General features: G+C 33.7%; 4 protein-coding genes across 4 annotated transcripts; 3 read left to right on the top strand and 1 right to left on the bottom strand.

Annotated features, from left to right (window-relative positions):
• Positions 1-599: 599 nt before the first annotated feature.
• LOC108208047 (PRA1 family protein F2-like) lies at positions 600-1,452 on the top strand. Its single transcript, XM_017378522.2, has one exon. It carries the CDS (start codon positions 714-716, stop codon positions 1,266-1,268), a length of 555 nt encoding a protein of 184 aa, XP_017234011.1. The 5' UTR covers positions 600-713; the 3' UTR covers positions 1,269-1,452.
• Positions 1,453-2,416: 964 nt separating this feature from the next.
• Positions 2,417-2,944, top strand: LOC108207728 (PRA1 family protein F3). The gene has a single exon (XM_017378157.1). It carries the CDS (start codon positions 2,417-2,419, stop codon positions 2,942-2,944), a length of 528 nt encoding a protein of 175 aa, XP_017233646.1.
• A 3,460-nt stretch (positions 2,945-6,404) lies between these two features.
• Positions 6,405-10,325, top strand: LOC108206510 (uncharacterized). Its single transcript, XM_017376831.2, has 10 exons — positions 6,405-6,684; positions 6,901-6,963; positions 7,484-7,562; positions 7,643-7,717; positions 7,817-7,895; positions 8,026-8,062; positions 8,430-8,536; positions 9,169-9,238; positions 9,770-9,852; positions 9,951-10,325. The coding sequence occupies exons 1-10, from the start codon at positions 6,463-6,465 to the stop codon at positions 10,003-10,005; spliced, it is 870 nt and encodes a 289-aa protein (XP_017232320.1). The 5' UTR covers positions 6,405-6,462; the 3' UTR covers positions 10,006-10,325.
• A 1,209-nt stretch (positions 10,326-11,534) lies between these two features.
• On the bottom strand, positions 11,535-13,460 carry LOC108207915 (inorganic pyrophosphatase 1). The gene is made up of 4 exons (XM_017378346.2): positions 13,241-13,460; positions 12,557-12,678; positions 12,175-12,379; positions 11,535-12,078 (listed from the first exon to the last, which is right to left on the bottom strand). The coding sequence occupies exons 1-4, from the start codon at positions 13,376-13,378 to the stop codon at positions 11,713-11,715; spliced, it is 831 nt and encodes a 276-aa protein (XP_017233835.1). The 5' UTR covers positions 13,379-13,460; the 3' UTR covers positions 11,535-11,712.
• Between the last annotated feature and the right edge of the window lie 3,833 nt (positions 13,461-17,293).

Raw genomic sequence — 17,293 nt, 5'->3', positions numbered from 1 at the left:
GCCAAAATGTAGGGTGAAAAGTAAAAAAACTGAAGCAGCTGGTGCATGCAGGTGAGTCCAACAAGCCACATGGTAACAGTGGCCGTCTTGGTTGCGACCTTGCCGTCTTCTTCTACTCGTCGAGTTTAGTGCCGTCTTGTCTCTCGATGCCCCCCTGTCATGTAGTATTTGGATTTGTTCAGCCATTTCATACTTCACAACTCCGCTTCCCTGGGGCCGCGGATGACAGAATTTAGCTATTCGAATGCTAATACGTAATCCCTCCGTCCCACTTAAACCGATCTAGTTCGACTTTTTGGCTTCTTAGCATATATATAGGAGTTTTGGGATGATCTATATTATTCCCACTGTCCCAATCATTTTTTTACTTTTTTTTTTGGATGTTTCGTTCAATTTTTTAGACTGAGAACATACTAAAGCATATGTAGTCGGATATTCGTTAACTTTATTTAAGTAACACTCATAACACGCTTACTTGAAACTGATACTAAAAATTCATAAAATGATTGGTTACAATGGACATCAGCTGCAGCTCATAATAGCGCACACAATGATTGCAGCCACGTCGTTATTTATAAATTTAATAATAAAACTCTATCGCAAAACACCTCGTCTGTCTGCATAGTTTATGTAATAATCTATCGCCCGAAACATTTTATTCGTTGCCTTCCTTTTCTCTTCTCAGCTAATCTCTCTCGACTTGCTCCGGGGCAATGACGAATTACGGAACCATCCCGACTTCGTCATCGCCGGGAGGCACGAATATCGAATTCATCTCCCGCGCAAAAACTCAGATCAAAGCAGGACTCGCAACTCGTCGCCCATGGAAGGAGATGGCACGCTCATTCGACCTGCCCTCGGGACTCATCAACACAACTCAACGAATCAAAATCAACATTAACTACTTCTTAATGAACTATGCGATCATAATGCTGATAATTCTGCTTTTGAGCCTCTTGTACCACCCGATATCCCTCATGGTGTTCTTCGCATTGATGGCCGTTTGGTTGTTCCTCTACTTCCTCCGCGATGAGCCACTAGTGATCTTCCACCGCTTGATTGATGATCGTACTGTTCTCATCGGATTGTCTATTATCACTTTTGTTTTACTCTTGTTTACTGGCGCGGTTGGGAATATATTTTTAGCGGTGTTGTTTGGGGCGGTGGTGGTGGCAGTTCATGCGGCGTTGAGGAGGACTGATGACTTGTCTCTGGATGAAGAAGCCGCGGAGACAGCTGGTTTGATGACAACTTCAACCTCTTCGTAATTGTTTGTTTATTCCGTCACGGATGTTTTTAGGCTGTTAATTAATTTGCAGTTCAATGTGTGTGCTGTCATGTTCTGTTTTTATTATTCTTCTCCTATCAATGTTCATTGTTCTCCTCGTTTCACTTTTGTATTTACAGACCAGACAGACATTATGATTTATGATCAAGTATGTTTATGTTCAAGTTAGTTATCATTCCTGATTACTTCATCTTTGCGGAGATACCATTGTACCATATTTTTGTTGTTCCGTATCACTATACACGTCTTCGCCTCCTCAAGAAGATCTCTCAGTGTCCCTGTGAAAACGAGTTTTGATTCGTGACATACGTCTTGTACTCACAAATTTAATGAAAAGATATCATCACACAAACACTTAGATTTACAGAATTACAGTGGCAGAGAGATATTCAAGGATACATAACATTGGTGTGAAGATTAATCTCAACTTTTTACGAAGTTTGTATATTTTTTTAAAGTAGAGAAGTACACCAGAAACATGAATTAAACTTAAGGCTAGCAAGCTTTCAGAACTATTACAAATATATTATATATATTAACAAGACTGATAATTAGCGATAAAAAAAATCAGGCTACTCTGCAGATTCCCTCAGCTAAAACTTCCTCTGACTATAATCTTCGTATGTATTAAATTTGCAAGGGTTTAATGGTCTCTGGTATGAGGTATAAATGATTGTATGTCTGAGGAAGGGAGAGGTTCTAAATCTATCGATAACATATTATCTTTCAGTCTACATTTTTCTAATGGATAATCACGTGGATTAACCTTATAACCGGCTAAACATCCACTAACGACATACTAAGTCTTGTTAGTGCAGCTTGTTTTGGCTGATGCACGTTACTATAAAAATTTTAAACATCCAGTGGCTTCAAACAGGAAAGGAACGTAGAAGCACGATTGGTTACGATAGATCTCAGCAGCAAGCCCGCAGCTAATAAGGAAAGACTGGCCTTACAGTGTATGCCCGAGTCGTCATTTACACAACTTAACTAATTAATTAATAAGATTCCTAGCACATCTTGTATGCACAGTGCACACTCTATATATAATCTGATTCTGCAGCACAAGTTTTATTTTCATCCTGATCTCATCTTTTACTACTCGTCGATCTCCAGAGTCCCCGAAAGATGCAGAATCAAGGCACCATTCCAGTGACATCATCAGGAGGCACAAAAGAGGAACTAAAAACAGGACTTGCCATTTGTCGTCCATGGAAAGAGATGGCGCGGTCATTCGACTTCCCCTCAGGATTTCACAGCACGTTTGAAAGGATCGAAACGAACCTCAATTACTTCATGATGAACTACGTGATCATAGTGATTCTAGTCCTGTTTTTCAGCTTGATAAACCAGCCGGTCTCACTCATGATGTTCGTGGCATTGTTGTTTGCATTTTCATCGTTCCTCTACTTTCTTCGCGACAAGCCACTTGCGGTGCTCCACCATTCGATTCATCATAACACGGTTATGTTCATTCTATCAATTGTTACAGTGATCTTGTTGTGGTTTACTGGCGCTGTTTTAAGTGTAATATCAGCGTTGCTGATTGCAGCATTGATCGTCGAAATTCACGCTTTGTTTAGAAAGACTGAAGACTTGTTTCTGGATGAAGAAGCGGCTGAGAAAGCTGGTCTCATCACTAGCTCCCCAGCGTGATTGTTTGTTTCTCCGATGACGAATATTTTTAGGATGCTAATTTAATTTTTTTAGTTTTTGCCGTCTAATGATTCTACCGATTCCTCCATCCTTTGGTTGATTCGGATTGTTGTAACTCTTGTGTTATTGTTTTCTCCGCGTACCATTTTGTAAAACTACTACGCAAACTCGCAAAGGCGATTAAAAATGTACAGCGTGAAAGGAGATCGTGGCAAATGGCAATATATTTACATCCCCATCAGTCCACCACACGACTAGTCTACAACCCAAGACTGTGTATTTTTATTTTTTCTGAAAATACAAATTGTATGTATTTGAGTTACTAATTTGTTGATTTGTTTATAGTTAATATGAATTGTTAAAATAGAGATATGTGCTTCGAATATACAAGTGCTGTTTGACAAATTATATCTGCTCATGGATCATTCATATCCTAATGATATACTCCCTCCGTCCCCCTGAGTTGTATACATTGGGGGACGGGGACGCGGCACGGACTTTAATGCTCCTGTAAAGTGTAGTTGTGTAATTTATTTTTAAAATTTTCTTTTTCTGAATTAAAGTTTGGATGTTATATTTTTATTCAGAAAAAGAAAATCTCAAAAATAAGTTACGGAACTATATTTTATAAGAGCATTGAAATGCGTGTCGAGCAGTTGAAAAGAAACGTATACAATTAAATGGGACAGAGGGAGTATTTGATATATTTGATATCATATCCATTTAAAACGTAGAACAATGCCCTTCATAGACATCATCACATCAAGAAGGTTTAGCGATGATAAAATTAAAATTCTAACTAGATATCGATTTTTTTTATTTGCTTCTATATATAATGAGTACTAGTTTATAACCCGTGCAATGCACGGTCGGTTAATATATTTGTTATTTTATCGTATATATTATAAAATTAATTAATTTTATAATATGTTTGAGTTAAGAAATTAATTAAATATTGCTCGATGTTATTTTAGAAGATTGAGTTTTTTTAGTTAGAAAATGTAAAAAGATAATATATTTCAGTTAAAAAGAATAATTGATTATATAAATAGACCCATATCTCGGCTCACATATCGACCGATCGGCCAAAATTTTAATGTTTCGGTTTTAATCGTATAATAATAGCTTACAACCCGTGCCATGCATGAGTGATTTATAATATTTGTTATTTTATCTTTTTTTTATATTATGTTGCCTGTATTATTTTAGAAAATCAGTGTTTTAGTTAGAAAATCTAAAAAAATGATGTGTTTTAGTTAAAAAAGATAATTGATATGTCGATCAATGTTAGTTTAGAAGATTGAGTCGTTTTAGTTAGAAAATATATAAAAAATAATATATTTGGGTAAAAAAGATAATTGATTATATAGATAGGCCCATAATTCGGCTCAAGTACCGACCGACCAAACTTTTAATGTTTCAGTTTTAATAGTATAAAATAATATAGATATTTACGGTTTATAATATCATTTTATTGAATAAAATATTACAAAATTGATCTTAAATAGTAAAAGAAATAATATCTCAAAAAGTATATACCCAAAATATACGAAAATGAATATTATATTATAAATTATATCATATAAAATAGAATTAAAGTGGATAAGATATTTAAACTCATTTTAAACATGATCATGAATATATGACTTGCTATAACTTAAAATGATTAATGACCTATTTTATATACATTTTCATGAAAAGTTTTAATATATAACTTCATACTGTCGGGCATATGACTTCAGGCTTGGATAGACTACTGACCTGTATGTTCTGTTTTTTGTTTTTTCTTAATTTTGTTTCAGAGAAAAATGCGATATTAATCACTACAAATAAGTTTTTATCCGGTATTTCAAATCATTTGTCATGTTTAACAAGATCTTGATTTCAATTTAATTTTAAACTGATAATAATCTTCTCTTCTCCAGATTTCTAATTCTTGAATCTTATTGTCGTCCACAGGTTGGTATTCTTCTCTCCTCATGATCGGTTACTATTGTTTCGATTGATTATTACACAATATCTCTTTAAATAAAAATTATAGTTTTGTTCATTCTGATTAAGCACATGTAGCTATATTCTGAGTAATTCGGTCAACAGGATTTCATTCTGCAAGCAGATGCACAAGTAGGTATCGTCTTATACTCCCAACTCATCAAGTTATTTTTTTTTATGGTGCAAATAAGCATTCCAATATAGAATTTTAACTTGAATATAAAAAAATGTTGTTAAGAAAATGAAAGAAGAGAGAAGTAATACCATAACGATGGTCATGTAATTCCTCTGGGGTTGAGCTATACAAGATTGCTTGGAGTAGATATTAGTAGTTTGACCTCGGTATTCCTAGATTAGCTTTGCACGAAGACATTCTGTTACGTGTGTTAATGTTATCTGATTATATGATGCATCTTACTAATGTTACATGAAGGTGATTGCCTAATGGAACCAACAAAGACAGAAAATCTTCTAATTACAGAAATTCATATGGATGAATGGATTTGGTTGGTCAGAATTTTATTATTATCTCGGAAAATTTTAAGTGGCTGCATCAGCAATAGCTTGATTTGATGACAGTAAAAGAACCTGAATGACTAAATATAAAGTAGCTACTGCCACTTAGCAAAAGAGAAAAATAGACCGAGACATGGAGAAAGATAGCTATATTATTTTATTTAAAATAAAATTGAGTTTGTAATTTACTTTTTTTTGGTCAGGGAGTTTGTAATTTATTTGATATCATCATTTAAGAGAATATTTGTATTAATTCTATTAATTGTATATTGTAATTTTATTCAGTCCAAAAAAGTGATTTTTCAAGTGTGGTAGAATGTTTGAGCTTTTCTTTGAATAGACATGTAGATAAATAAAATAATGCTTAATAGAATTTTATAAAAACTAATTTCTTTTTTCAATGTTTCACATGAAAATAATTATTATTTTTGATAAAATAATATTTTGATGACGTATATAATATCTATTCATATTAATAATAAAATAGTAATTTAATTTGACCCATGTCATTTATAAATAAAAAAAATTAAGTAATAGAAAATTTATAATTGATTAAATAAAATATTTTGAAATTTTATAAAAATATTCTCTTAACATATATATAGGGTTTTGGTGTAACTAATTTCCAAAAAAATAACAATAAAACAACAAAATAATATAAATATATATAACAACAAAATAACAAAACAATTAAAAAGAAAAAAAAAAAGCAAAATCTTAATGGAGCGCGGGTAAAAATACCTAGTTAGTTTTATAAACATTTAGTGGACCAATGTGAACTAAATATACAGATTCATTGTTTGGTTTTTAGGAAGTCATTTTTTTTGTAAGGATTTTTAGGAAGTTATTTAGTTCACCATGTAATATTTTTTTTTGTCAGGCATGTAATTTATTTTTAAACAAACAAGTAAATAAATTGTTAAAAATAGGAAAAGACATCCAAATCCTCGTTTCTGAAAAAACTGACAAACACCAAACAGGGTGTTAAACATCAGAGCAGCGCAGTCGACATGTCACTGATAAATCACCCGCCGTACGACCCGTACAGTTACGCCGCCGCTCCTCCACCGCCGGAGGCCTACGCCTTTCCCGACACCAGCAACAATAATATAAACACCCTTTTTATTTCTGGTCTCCCTGATGACGTCAGTGTTCGTGAGATTCACAATCTCTTCCGTCACCGACCCGGCTTCGAATCTTGCCAGCTCAAATACACCGGTCGCCGTAATCAGGTCTTTGTATCAGCCATTTTTTTAAAATCTTTTTAGCTCAATTGCTTGTTTACTTTCTTGTATTTTATTTTATTTGTAAAATTACAGCGTGTTCTCTTTACACAAAAATCAGGGCTTTTTGAATTTTCTAATGGTCAAGTGAATTCATTACTAAGTTGAATTGTTTTTGCCAAGTTGATAATTTTATTAAATTTGTTCGATGTTTGAATGCCGCAGGTGGTTGCTTTTGCTACTTTTAATGATCATCGCTCCGCAATAGCAGTTATGCATACACTCAATGTGAGTAACTGTTATTTGTCACTCTATACATTGTTATAATGTTTATAGTCTCTGTATATAAATTATCTGCGTAAATTGTGTTTTTGTGTGGATCTTAATACAGCTGAACGTTTATGTGATATAGGCCAATACTACTCTTTTTTCAAAAGTGAAAATGTATGATAATGAGAAAACGAATTCTGAAGTAATAACAAATGATACGACATGCGGATGCTGCAATCCTGCTAATCTAGGTTAAATGTATAAAATCATTGTAAATTCAGAGACAGTCGGTTAATGCCCTCTTTTGTGTGTTAGTTAACCCAAGTAGCAAGATTAACTTGTGCTAGGATTTTTTTCTGTTGCCAATTGCAATAAGCCACCTTCAATTTGTAAGGAATAGCTCAATAGCCTATTCATTCCTTTACCTTATATCTCATGCTATGGTTGTTTCATTAGTTTTCGTGCTTGAACGTATGATGTTTTTGTAGAGGAAAAGATATGACTGATTTCATATTCTAGATAATGTTTTATATTTCAGGGTGTGAAGTTTGACCCTGAAACTGGACACGTTCTGCATATTGAACTAGCTAGATCAAATTCTAGGAGGAAAAAAGCAGGTTCAATTTTATTTATTATTTTATCAACTTTTGATTCTATTAATCTGTTCGGCCTTCATGAAAACTTTCTAATCTTACAGGGAGTGGGCCATACGTTGTGATTGACAATAGGAAAAACTCAAAAGACGACCCCCAAGATAATTCAAGTGATGATGGTAAGATGTTATGTATGCTCTGAAAGCTTTGAAATGAGAATATATGTTTATTAGAGTACTACACTCACATGCACATGTTGGCACGTTATTGCACACCAGGAGATGGTGAATCTGACTTACCAACTGGACCTGGAAACCCTGAATCATCTGACAAGGATGATAGAGAGATCCAAAAGAGGTGTAAATCTCTAGGAATGACAAATAATTGTACTTCAAACCAATGTTATTTGTTTGTGTTTTTGTTTTATATATCAGCAAGAGCATCCCTAATTGTATATATCTTTCTCTGTTTGTTTGTTATTGATTAGTGGCGAGACAGAGCCCAATATCGGTGCTTCAGAAAATGTAAGTGAAATCTGCGAACTCAATCTTGTGTGTAGCATCTCCCACCTGACCTTCCCTTTTATGATTCTCTTCTTTCTTTACCATTTTTTTAAACCTCTATAGCTAATCCCACCTGCACCTCAGACCATATAAGACTCATGCAATGCCAGTAATTCAGATATGACCTGGGAAGTAACTATTCTTTATACCGAATTAAACTACCTTAGTGCAAGACTACTATTTTCGATGGCTTATTAATTATCATGTTCTGTTTGGCTGGGCATCGTTGACTATCTAGAATGGCAAAAGGATAGTACGTATATGAAATATGTTACAGTGTCTGCTATGTGGGTTGTAATGTGTATTGATTTTTCGTTTTGGTTAACAGGAACAGACAGAGAAGAGTGTAGATGGTCTCCAACCTTGTTCAACTTTGTTCATAGCAAATTTAGGCCCGACTTGTACCAGCGACGAACTCAAGCAGGTTCTTTCACAGTAAGTCGTCGGAAATTTGCATTTACTAGTGTAATATCCTTTGTTGCAATTTGTTTATTTATTATCATTCTTATCATTATTGTTATTGTTGCTTTATATTACTAAAGGTAAAATAGACTAGAAAAATGTATTTGTATCTGTACATGTGCTAGAAATACATTAGCACTCCATAATATAGATTCAGTAAATTCAATTATTTTTTACCTGTATAATAAAATATAATTTATTATACTAATATAGTATTGGATTTGTAATCTAACCTATCGGCAGTTCTATACTATAAAATATATCATGTGGCAATTCTGCACATACTTTATAGATGTACATATATATTAAGTTTGATTAAAATATGATACATTACTTTCCCAAAACAATATGAATCATTGAGTTTGTGGTCAAGGACTATATAATATAAGCATGAAATATATTTTTAGAGTTGTATTGCTTAAATTTGTGTATTGTATTATCATATCAACTTACTTGTTTGATGTATAATATAGTATCATTGTATATTGCTATGGGGCTATTTAATGTTTTCTTTGGTTATACTTTGTTGGCATTAGTTCTTTTTAGTTAACTTAAATGTTGTAGTGGAAATTTTTTAATGATGCTATATTCTCCTTGGGCATCAGGTATCCAGGATTCAACTCTCTGAAGGTGCGAGATAGAGGTGGAATGCCAGTTGCATTTGCTGACTTTGAGGTACCCCTTGCTGCTTAAGTGCAACTATTGTCCCTATTTCCATTTCACTTGCAGTTGGATCACAAGTTTCTGTGAAAAAATATTTTACTTGCGCCCCGCATATTTCTCGCCAACTGAGCAACTCTTTTGTTTAATACTTTTGTTGATACTTGTATGTAATTGGGAATACAAGTCTCATTATGAGATGAGTCGATTTTTTTGTTATCAAATACAAGCTGTGTGTTATGGTTCAAATCAAGTTCGAGCCTGAGTCGAGCTTAAGCTACTCTAAATTTTAAATTTAAATTTTTGGACCCAATGGAGAGCCCAACCCAATATTATCAATCCTAGCCATTATACTACGTAAAATATATTATTGATTTGGTCAAGCTTATCAGAAACTCGGATAAACTCAACTGTTTATGGGGCGCAGATCTTTGTTTAAAATCAAATCCAGTTCGAGTCAGAGCGAGGCCATTTTACTGAGTTCGGGCCTGCTCGATTGGAATTTCGTCTCTTACTGAGATGTTTGTGTGGTTCACTTATTGACAGGAACTTGAACAAGCTAACGTGGTCATGAATGCACTCAAGGATACAACACTGCCTTCTTCAGATCGCGGTGGCATGCATATAGAGTAATACTATCATCTTTGTCTCTCATTAAAATTGGGTCATCGAGTCTTTAGGCATTGCATTTAAACAACTTTTTAAAATTATTACAATTGTCTGTCAGGTATGCCAGATCTAAAATGAGGAAGCCTAAAGAGCCAAAAGGCAAGACAACATGACTTGCAAAACACACAGTTTTGCAGCACATATCCGAACTGAAACCGTCATCTTTACCAGTTCCTGTACTGTAGTTCTCATCATATAAAAAGATTCTTGATATTGTGTTCCCTGACATCCATAGCTATTGTGGCGTTTTTATTGGCATAGGTGGCTGGGAATAGGATGCCAGTTTATTCTTGTTTGTTCTTTTTTTTTTTTCCTTTTCTTTTATCCAAATGATAATGGGAATGTTGGACATGCTGTAGGTTGTGTTGGGATATTTTTATGCTGACAACTGGTCCTTTGTCGATCTTCATTATTATTTTCCTGGCTTCTAGAGGACTTGGCCTACTCAGTTACGTATGTTCAAAGAACTATACTGCGAAACCCAGATGATTATGTGCTAAAGTTAGTTGTAGTGGATGCTGATTATACAACAATCTATGAAATAAAGAGATCAGCAGTAAAGGAAAGGAAATATCCTTCAGTCTCAGAATCCACCAAGTTGTACCAAGCATATTCCATGCTTTTGTTAGCAAATTGAGAAAATGAGCTGAAAACCCACACCATTGTCAGTTTGTCACCTACAATTCCATACTTAAAAGCATTGATAGCTTTAGGCGCCAGCAATGTTCTTCACTGTTTTCCTTTCAAATGGATTTCTTTTATCGCCTCATCATGCATCAAGGAGTTGATCAACAATAGCAAATAGGTATCATCGTGCAGGCGAAGATAATTCAGCTTAATCTCTTGATTAGGAATTGATTAATTGTATACCCTGGATTCGAATTCACGTTTTAAAGCCTGGGAGTTATTTATAGTAATAAACACCGAGCATCACAATTCACATCAGATACCATTGGAATATTAGGTGTGCGCCAAATTGCCAATTGTCATGAAATGTTATTTATTTTTTTACAATTCTTACGAATATAAAAAGTTTTCATTTCAGGCAAGATGCCGTTATTTCCCATAAGAATATAGTAACGAACTATATCCATTCGTTAATTATTTAATCACTTTAATCGCAATTTTGCCATCACCGATTTGTATTCCCTTTTTCTATTACCTGCGTGCTTAATTTGATTATTTTGTGAATATGAGATCATATATGTGATTAAAGTAAATAAAAAATGACATTGATTGCTTAGTGCCCCTTATGAATATTCTTATCTTCTTGATTGCTAAGATAATACCGTTAAGCTTGTGCCTTTTTTTTTTTTAAATATAACAATTTGCAAGTTGAAAAATATTGTAATTTTGGCTTATAAGCTATTCTCTGCCCTTTTTTTTTCCCAGTGAATTAAATATTTTGAGTTATACTTTTGTTCGAACAAAAAAGTATAAATAATACTAATTAGAAACACTTTTTGTACATCAAAAGTTACTTTAAATGGATATTTAAAAGGGGAGAGGCGGATTATTTATAAACTCTGCTGAGCACCACCGCGTAGTATTTCTTATTTTTTGTTTATTGCTAAATCGCGCAGTATTGATGTCATGGTCTTGAGGAGAAAAAGGCTCCGTTGCAACAAATTTAAATCACGAGTTATTGTGAAAATCTTATTGTTATTGATATCTTCAAGTTAGAACTTAGAAGCAAGCTCCGAGTGCAACTGCCAAATAGGGTGAAACAACACACAACGAAAACAAGACAAGTAATTATTTGAGCCGGGCTTTCAAGAATTACCCAGCAATCAAACTAACATCACAGATTCCCAAACTCCCTATTGAGGGACCGAGAGAGCTTGTGGCATAGCTTCATGACTGTGCATTGCAATTGTCTGGAACTTGCAATCAGCTGAAAACAACGGAGCCGAATCAATAACAGTCTTGTCCTCTTGTGAACTTTCCGCAATCAGTCCCAACAAAACTCGCTCCAGTTCCTCCCCGTCACTCCATTCATGTATTTTTGCCTTGACAAGGTCAGGTTGTTCGGAGATTAATTTCCAAACCGGGAAATCTTTCCTTGGCATCGCGTAATTTCCTTCGTTTAGCTTCAGCATGGGGCAAAAATCACCAGCACCGTCTCCCAGATAGATGATCTTCTCGTTCTTCTCTAGAGAAGCTTGAATCCTTTCTATGATAAGACCCTGTTAAATAATCATGCAACATAATCAAAAAATTAGCAATACATAAATAATGTTAGTTTGATTGTGTAACATTCACTGTATGTTGTAGTAGCTTACCTTGCACATGTTAGGAGGACAGACATTCTTGCAGCCATGCGGAGAACTATGAAAATCGACGTAAGGCAAGATTCTTAGCTTCCCTTCCTCGTCCACAAACCCCGGATTGGTGTTGATTTCCGTGAAATATTCGCTAATTTCCAGATGCTTCAGAATCGTCTCAATGTAGAACAAATTCGCATCGCTCACTATCCTCAACTCACACCTGCACATGTATTAAGTAAGGTGGTCAAGGACCTATCTTCAGTTGCTCCAAGTCCTGGCTTCGACTCCGACTCATTTCGAAAATTGTAAACAGATACTCAATTAATGTAACACTATGAATCATATTTGTCAAAAAAATAAAATCGAGAATACGACGAATGAAATGAAAATAGTATACCCCAAGGAATGAGCTGCTTTAATAGCTGGAACAACACGGGGATGAATTGGAACCCGTTTAAGTACCCCCGCAATGTCTTCAATAGTCTTTCCTTGCGCATGAAGCTCCTTCATGATAACGTCCTGTATACGGTGAATGTTTCCATAAATAAATAATAATTAAATATACAACAGTGTTGTCACGTAAACTAAATCAGCATATCTCATTAAAAAGTTGTTTCTTTCCAGAAGAGCCGCATACATAAAGGAATTATTATTAGGTAGAGATAAAAGAGAGTTGGTTTTTATAAACCATTTTTGAGAAAAGAAATCCAACAGAATTATGGAATTATCTAGACTCTTAAGAAACTTAATGAAGCTGCCACAAGAAATCTAAGAAAACTGAAGTTAGTGTAAATGACACGATAAAAATAGTGCAAATATATGCTGGAGTTTGGATTAAAATTGGGAATGAGAATGAAAATGGAAATAGCATGAAAATACAAGAAGTGAAAAGGATATGATTTAACCATCTAAAACTTTATACAAAGAATTGAGATTCTGATTTCCGTTAACCAGACTCGTTAGTCATGAACCAAACGCTCCACTATACAGTGACATGGTGCAATAAGATGCATGCTAGCAAAATAGTTTAAGTACATATCCTGTACAAATAATTAAGGCTAGACAAGGAAGAGAAACTAACCATGGCAGAGTTCCAAGGCATGGTGGTGAGAAGCTGGTCGAACATGTCGGTGACACCCAATCCATCGATGACCCAGTTGTCACTGTCAATGTCGATGATGGTCTTATCGAAGTCGAATATCACCACTATTCCGGCCATTCGATGTGATTTTCCGGTGGTGACAGATAATATATCAAGGAGCTGTTGTTTTTATGTTTGAGATGAAATACAAACAAGAAGACACATGGTTTATATAGGTGAGGAAAAGGCGTTAACAAAAGATTCCATTCGAATATTACCTTATTAATTCGATTTTATAAAAAATAAAACTTTCGTTCTAATATATGGTTGAGCGCGTATTTAAATTATCTGCATGTATATCTCAGTTGCAAAAAAGGAGAAAGCCTATTCACTTCATATTTATCACTTGGCCGCCATGTCTAGAACTGTCGTGATTCTTAAGGATATAGTGGTTTGTGCAGATCTGGGCCGTTGGTTCACTTTTTATACAATCGGACGGTGTATATTGGGAATTACTATCTTGGTTAAGGAGTTTGAGGCGGGAATAGGAAGAATATTCGTTATATTCCAACACTAAAAGTATGAATAACAAATTTAAATCAAATAGGCGAAATATACGGGCCTACTGCTAGTCATAGCAATAGGCACTAGCAATTTGTTTGTGGAATACCGGGTATTCTGCTCTGATGATTTCTCTCGGCTGCAGATATCACTTCTTCGTTACGTTAAAACTCAGAGGCGGGAGGCCTCTCTGGTTCGGGAGGGAAATGTTTCGGATATAAAAATAAATTTTTCTAAAAAATCTAGAATCGGGTTTGTGTTTATATTCGAATGGGGAATCAGGAAAATTTCCGAATATAAAACAGATGTCAGGATATTCTTTTTAAAAAAATTAGGCATTTCGTTTTTGGCTTCTGACTTAAAAGATCCGAAAAAAGCGTGCTTATTTTTCCTACACACTAAGGGGCCGCTTGGGTGAGCTTAAAATAAGTGTTTTTTGCTTAAAATAAATAAGTGGAGTAGAAGTTATAAGCAAGATAAGACTTATAAGTGATTAAAGTGTTTGGGAAATAAGTAGAAACCTTGAAACAAAAGCTAGCATTCCTAACTTTTTATAAGTACTTCTTGATTTATTACACAAACGGTACGAATGACTGCTCATAACTTATAATCCAGAAGCTGGACTTATAACTTCAGGTGATTATTAAACATATAATTTCCAATAATAAAATTTACTACGGAACAGTAGAACTCATTGCGGTAGGGGTGATCACGGTCTCGTTTAACCCGCAAATTCCGCACAACCCAATCCGATATTAATCCGATCCAAACCGAAACTAGAATGAGGTTTATGGTTTCGGTTCGACTAATTTAAAAAACCGTGGTTTGGGGGTTGGTTTCGGTTTTATATTAAACCAACCCGTTATAAAACCGAACTGCATATTTATATGTATACAATATAAATATTTAATATTATATATATACAAAATATTAATTCTATATAAATATATTGATTTTTTAGTTTATGCTTGTTGTTGGGTTGTTGTTTAGTTACTTACCTTATCAATACCAACTTGGAGTCATATCAATTCAGCAATTCACAACTTCGATTCAAGTTTATGCATTTTATCAGACTAAATTTTTTATTTTAATTTAACTATGTGAAATTATGTAAATGGAGACAAAATGATACTTTATTTTCTAGTATTATTAATGAATCCTCATATCTGATTATAATAAGGTTTAGTCGTAAACCGATCAATCCGCTTAACCGAACCATCAAAAACCGCACCGCTTGGTCCGGGTTAATTGGTTTGCGGTTCACGGATTGGTTTGAGATTTTAAAAAACCGCTAATGTATGGTTTGGTTCCGGTTCCACCTCCAAACCGAACCAAACCGGACCGAGATCATCCCTACATTGCGCCATAACGAATTGTATATTTTCACGGTTTCATATGGAAAATTATATTGATATTTAAATACATAGGTGATATGCGTTCATATTTATCTTATTCTTTTATAAACAAATTATATATTTTTAAAAACACATAAAAAATATATTATTTGAATATAAATATCTATTTCCTTAAATAAGAAATATTAAATGTCAATATGATTGCTTACCGGTGATATACTTGCTCAAAATCAACGTTCTATTATATGAAAAACTATTGTATTATTATATAAAAAAATTACTATCAAACATAAACATATTAACATGTTAATGACCTATTGACCTTAAACAAATTTGTGTATGAATCTAATACTATATCACTAAATTGTATAATAAAATTATTATTTTTATACGGTATAACTATTTAGTTAAACTGTAGTAATAATTTTTATATTTCTTCATATATAATTTTTGCCCTTTTCAAAAGTTAGTTATAATTGATAAAAAGAAGAAGAAAATGGTTATAAAGCATACATCGTTTGTTAGAGGCCCTTATGTTCTCTATGCATACTCAATAGTTTGCAACTTGGTGAGCACTTGCCACCGATTCTTTTGGTAGGGTGAACTTGCTACCAATTACTAGTAGTCTAGTATACATGGTGTAATTGTAATGCTATTAATTCCGAAAGCAAGTTCTTTTAATTTAAGCTCTATCTCTATTTCCAGGTGTATTTCCATGGAGTCTAGATGCCGCATTTAATACCAATTTATCCATATCATATGCTAGGCTTGTTAATATATGTGTAATTCAGACTATTTGAAAATTTTATGAATTATAAAAAACATAATAAAATATATATGATAGATTTTAATGAAATTAATTTTTATTAAAACACAAAAATAAAATAAATTTTTAAAAAGAATGTACCCTATCATTTTATGAGTTTAAGTGGTTTTCTTTATACTATTTAACTTTAAATCGGACTAAATATTTACGTTTTTCAATTATCAACGAAAACTTATATTTTTAGTTTAAAATTATAAATAATTTCAAATAAAAATAGAGCAAACAAGCTCCGAGTCGAAGCGGTAAAAGACTAAAAGTTGGCTGGGGAGCCGTGCTATGTATGGCGTATGGTGGGTGACATAAGATAGTGGTTCTTTAGTATATGATTGAGTGATTGCCTTGTACTAAATCTCCACTTATTAGGGATAATCGAAACAAACTTATGAAAGTGCTTGCTAGCTCGGAGTTGTTATTTCTTCTTTGTTTCTAATCAACGTCACGGGATTTCTCTACTTTTTCCTTTCCTTTTCAACTTAAAAATTTAAGTACCCCTCAAAACCCGAACACTCAATCAACCTACTCGTTTCTCCGAGTCAGGTTTTACTGTCTGGTTTTTCCTGTCAGTGCGATTGCCGTAAATTTTAGCACTTTAATATTCTATTTCTGGATCGAGTTGCGTTTGAGCACAGCATAAATATTCGATATATGGACTTATTTCAAATTTCAGAAAGTAGAGTTATATACCGTGAGTGTTTGGCTAAACTTCTTAAAAATGCTTTCTGTAGGCCTCTTTTAATATTTTAAGCAGCTTTATTTTTTACAATATTTCTCTATACCTTATTGACCACTCCAATAATATAAAAGATTTCTTACCCCTCAGGCAACCTTTCTGGCAACACAAATGATGATATGATATTTTTTGATAAATTGCTAAAGAAAGCTTGTACGTAAATAATTGGACCTGCAACAGTTAATTAGCTACACAAAAGATAAACGTGAGGCTTACATTGGAAATACTTTTTCTTAAAGATGCTAAAAAGATTGAATGATGGTAGTAGTTTTATTGTACGTACAAGGTTTGAATATATCACTAACAAGATTAGCCGGTTTGAATTAGGTTTGTTCTTTGCACCTATAGATTGGATGCAACAATGGGTGGATGCTTACAGAGATTGTGTTAGTGTTTTCAAAAAGTGGCAACTTTAGGATTTACTATATATTAATACTGATTGATTTTTAAATAAACGTCATGGATTTCGCTAAAATTTAAATCGATTTACAGTACTGTGATGAAACTTTTAAAATAGTAAATATTTCATTCGGCCTTTCAATTTATGATCATTTTGAGTGATTCGTAAGATTTGCATAGAA

This window comes from Daucus carota, chromosome 2 (assembly GCF_001625215.2).
Source record: "Daucus carota subsp. sativus chromosome 2, DH1 v3.0, whole genome shotgun sequence".
Taxonomy (NCBI): domain Eukaryota; kingdom Viridiplantae; phylum Streptophyta; class Magnoliopsida; order Apiales; family Apiaceae; genus Daucus; species Daucus carota.
The sequence above is the reverse complement of the archived record's forward strand: the minus strand, read 5'-3'. Positions and strand labels throughout refer to the sequence as shown.

What these genes read in the sequence shown, in the direction of transcription:
- LOC108207728 (XM_017378157.1), top strand. Translation starts at nt 2,417, where the DNA reads ATGCAGAATCAAGGCACCATTCCAGTGACATCATCAGGAGGCACAAAA.
- LOC108207915 (XM_017378346.2), bottom strand. Translation starts at nt 13,378, where the DNA reads ATGGCCGGAATAGTGGTGATATTCGACTTCGATAAGACCATCATCGAC. An exon ending in AAAGCAGCTCATTCCTTGGG is followed by an intron (nt 12,380 to 12,556) that starts GTATACTATTTT and finishes ATACATGTGCAG; the next exon opens with GTGTGAGTTGAGGATAGTGA. An exon ending in GTCCTCCTAACATGTGCAAG is followed by an intron (nt 12,079 to 12,174) that starts GTAAGCTACTAC and finishes ATTATTTAACAG; the next exon opens with GGTCTTATCATAGAAAGGAT.
- LOC108206510 (XM_017376831.2), top strand. Translation starts at nt 6,463, where the DNA reads ATGTCACTGATAAATCACCCGCCGTACGACCCGTACAGTTACGCCGCC. An exon ending in AGATAATTCAAGTGATGATG is followed by an intron (nt 7,718 to 7,816) that starts GTAAGATGTTAT and finishes ATTGCACACCAG; the next exon opens with GAGATGGTGAATCTGACTTA. An exon ending in CGCGGTGGCATGCATATAGA is followed by an intron (nt 9,853 to 9,950) that starts GTAATACTATCA and finishes ATTGTCTGTCAG; the next exon opens with GTATGCCAGATCTAAAATGA.
- LOC108208047 (XM_017378522.2), top strand. Translation starts at nt 714, where the DNA reads ATGACGAATTACGGAACCATCCCGACTTCGTCATCGCCGGGAGGCACG.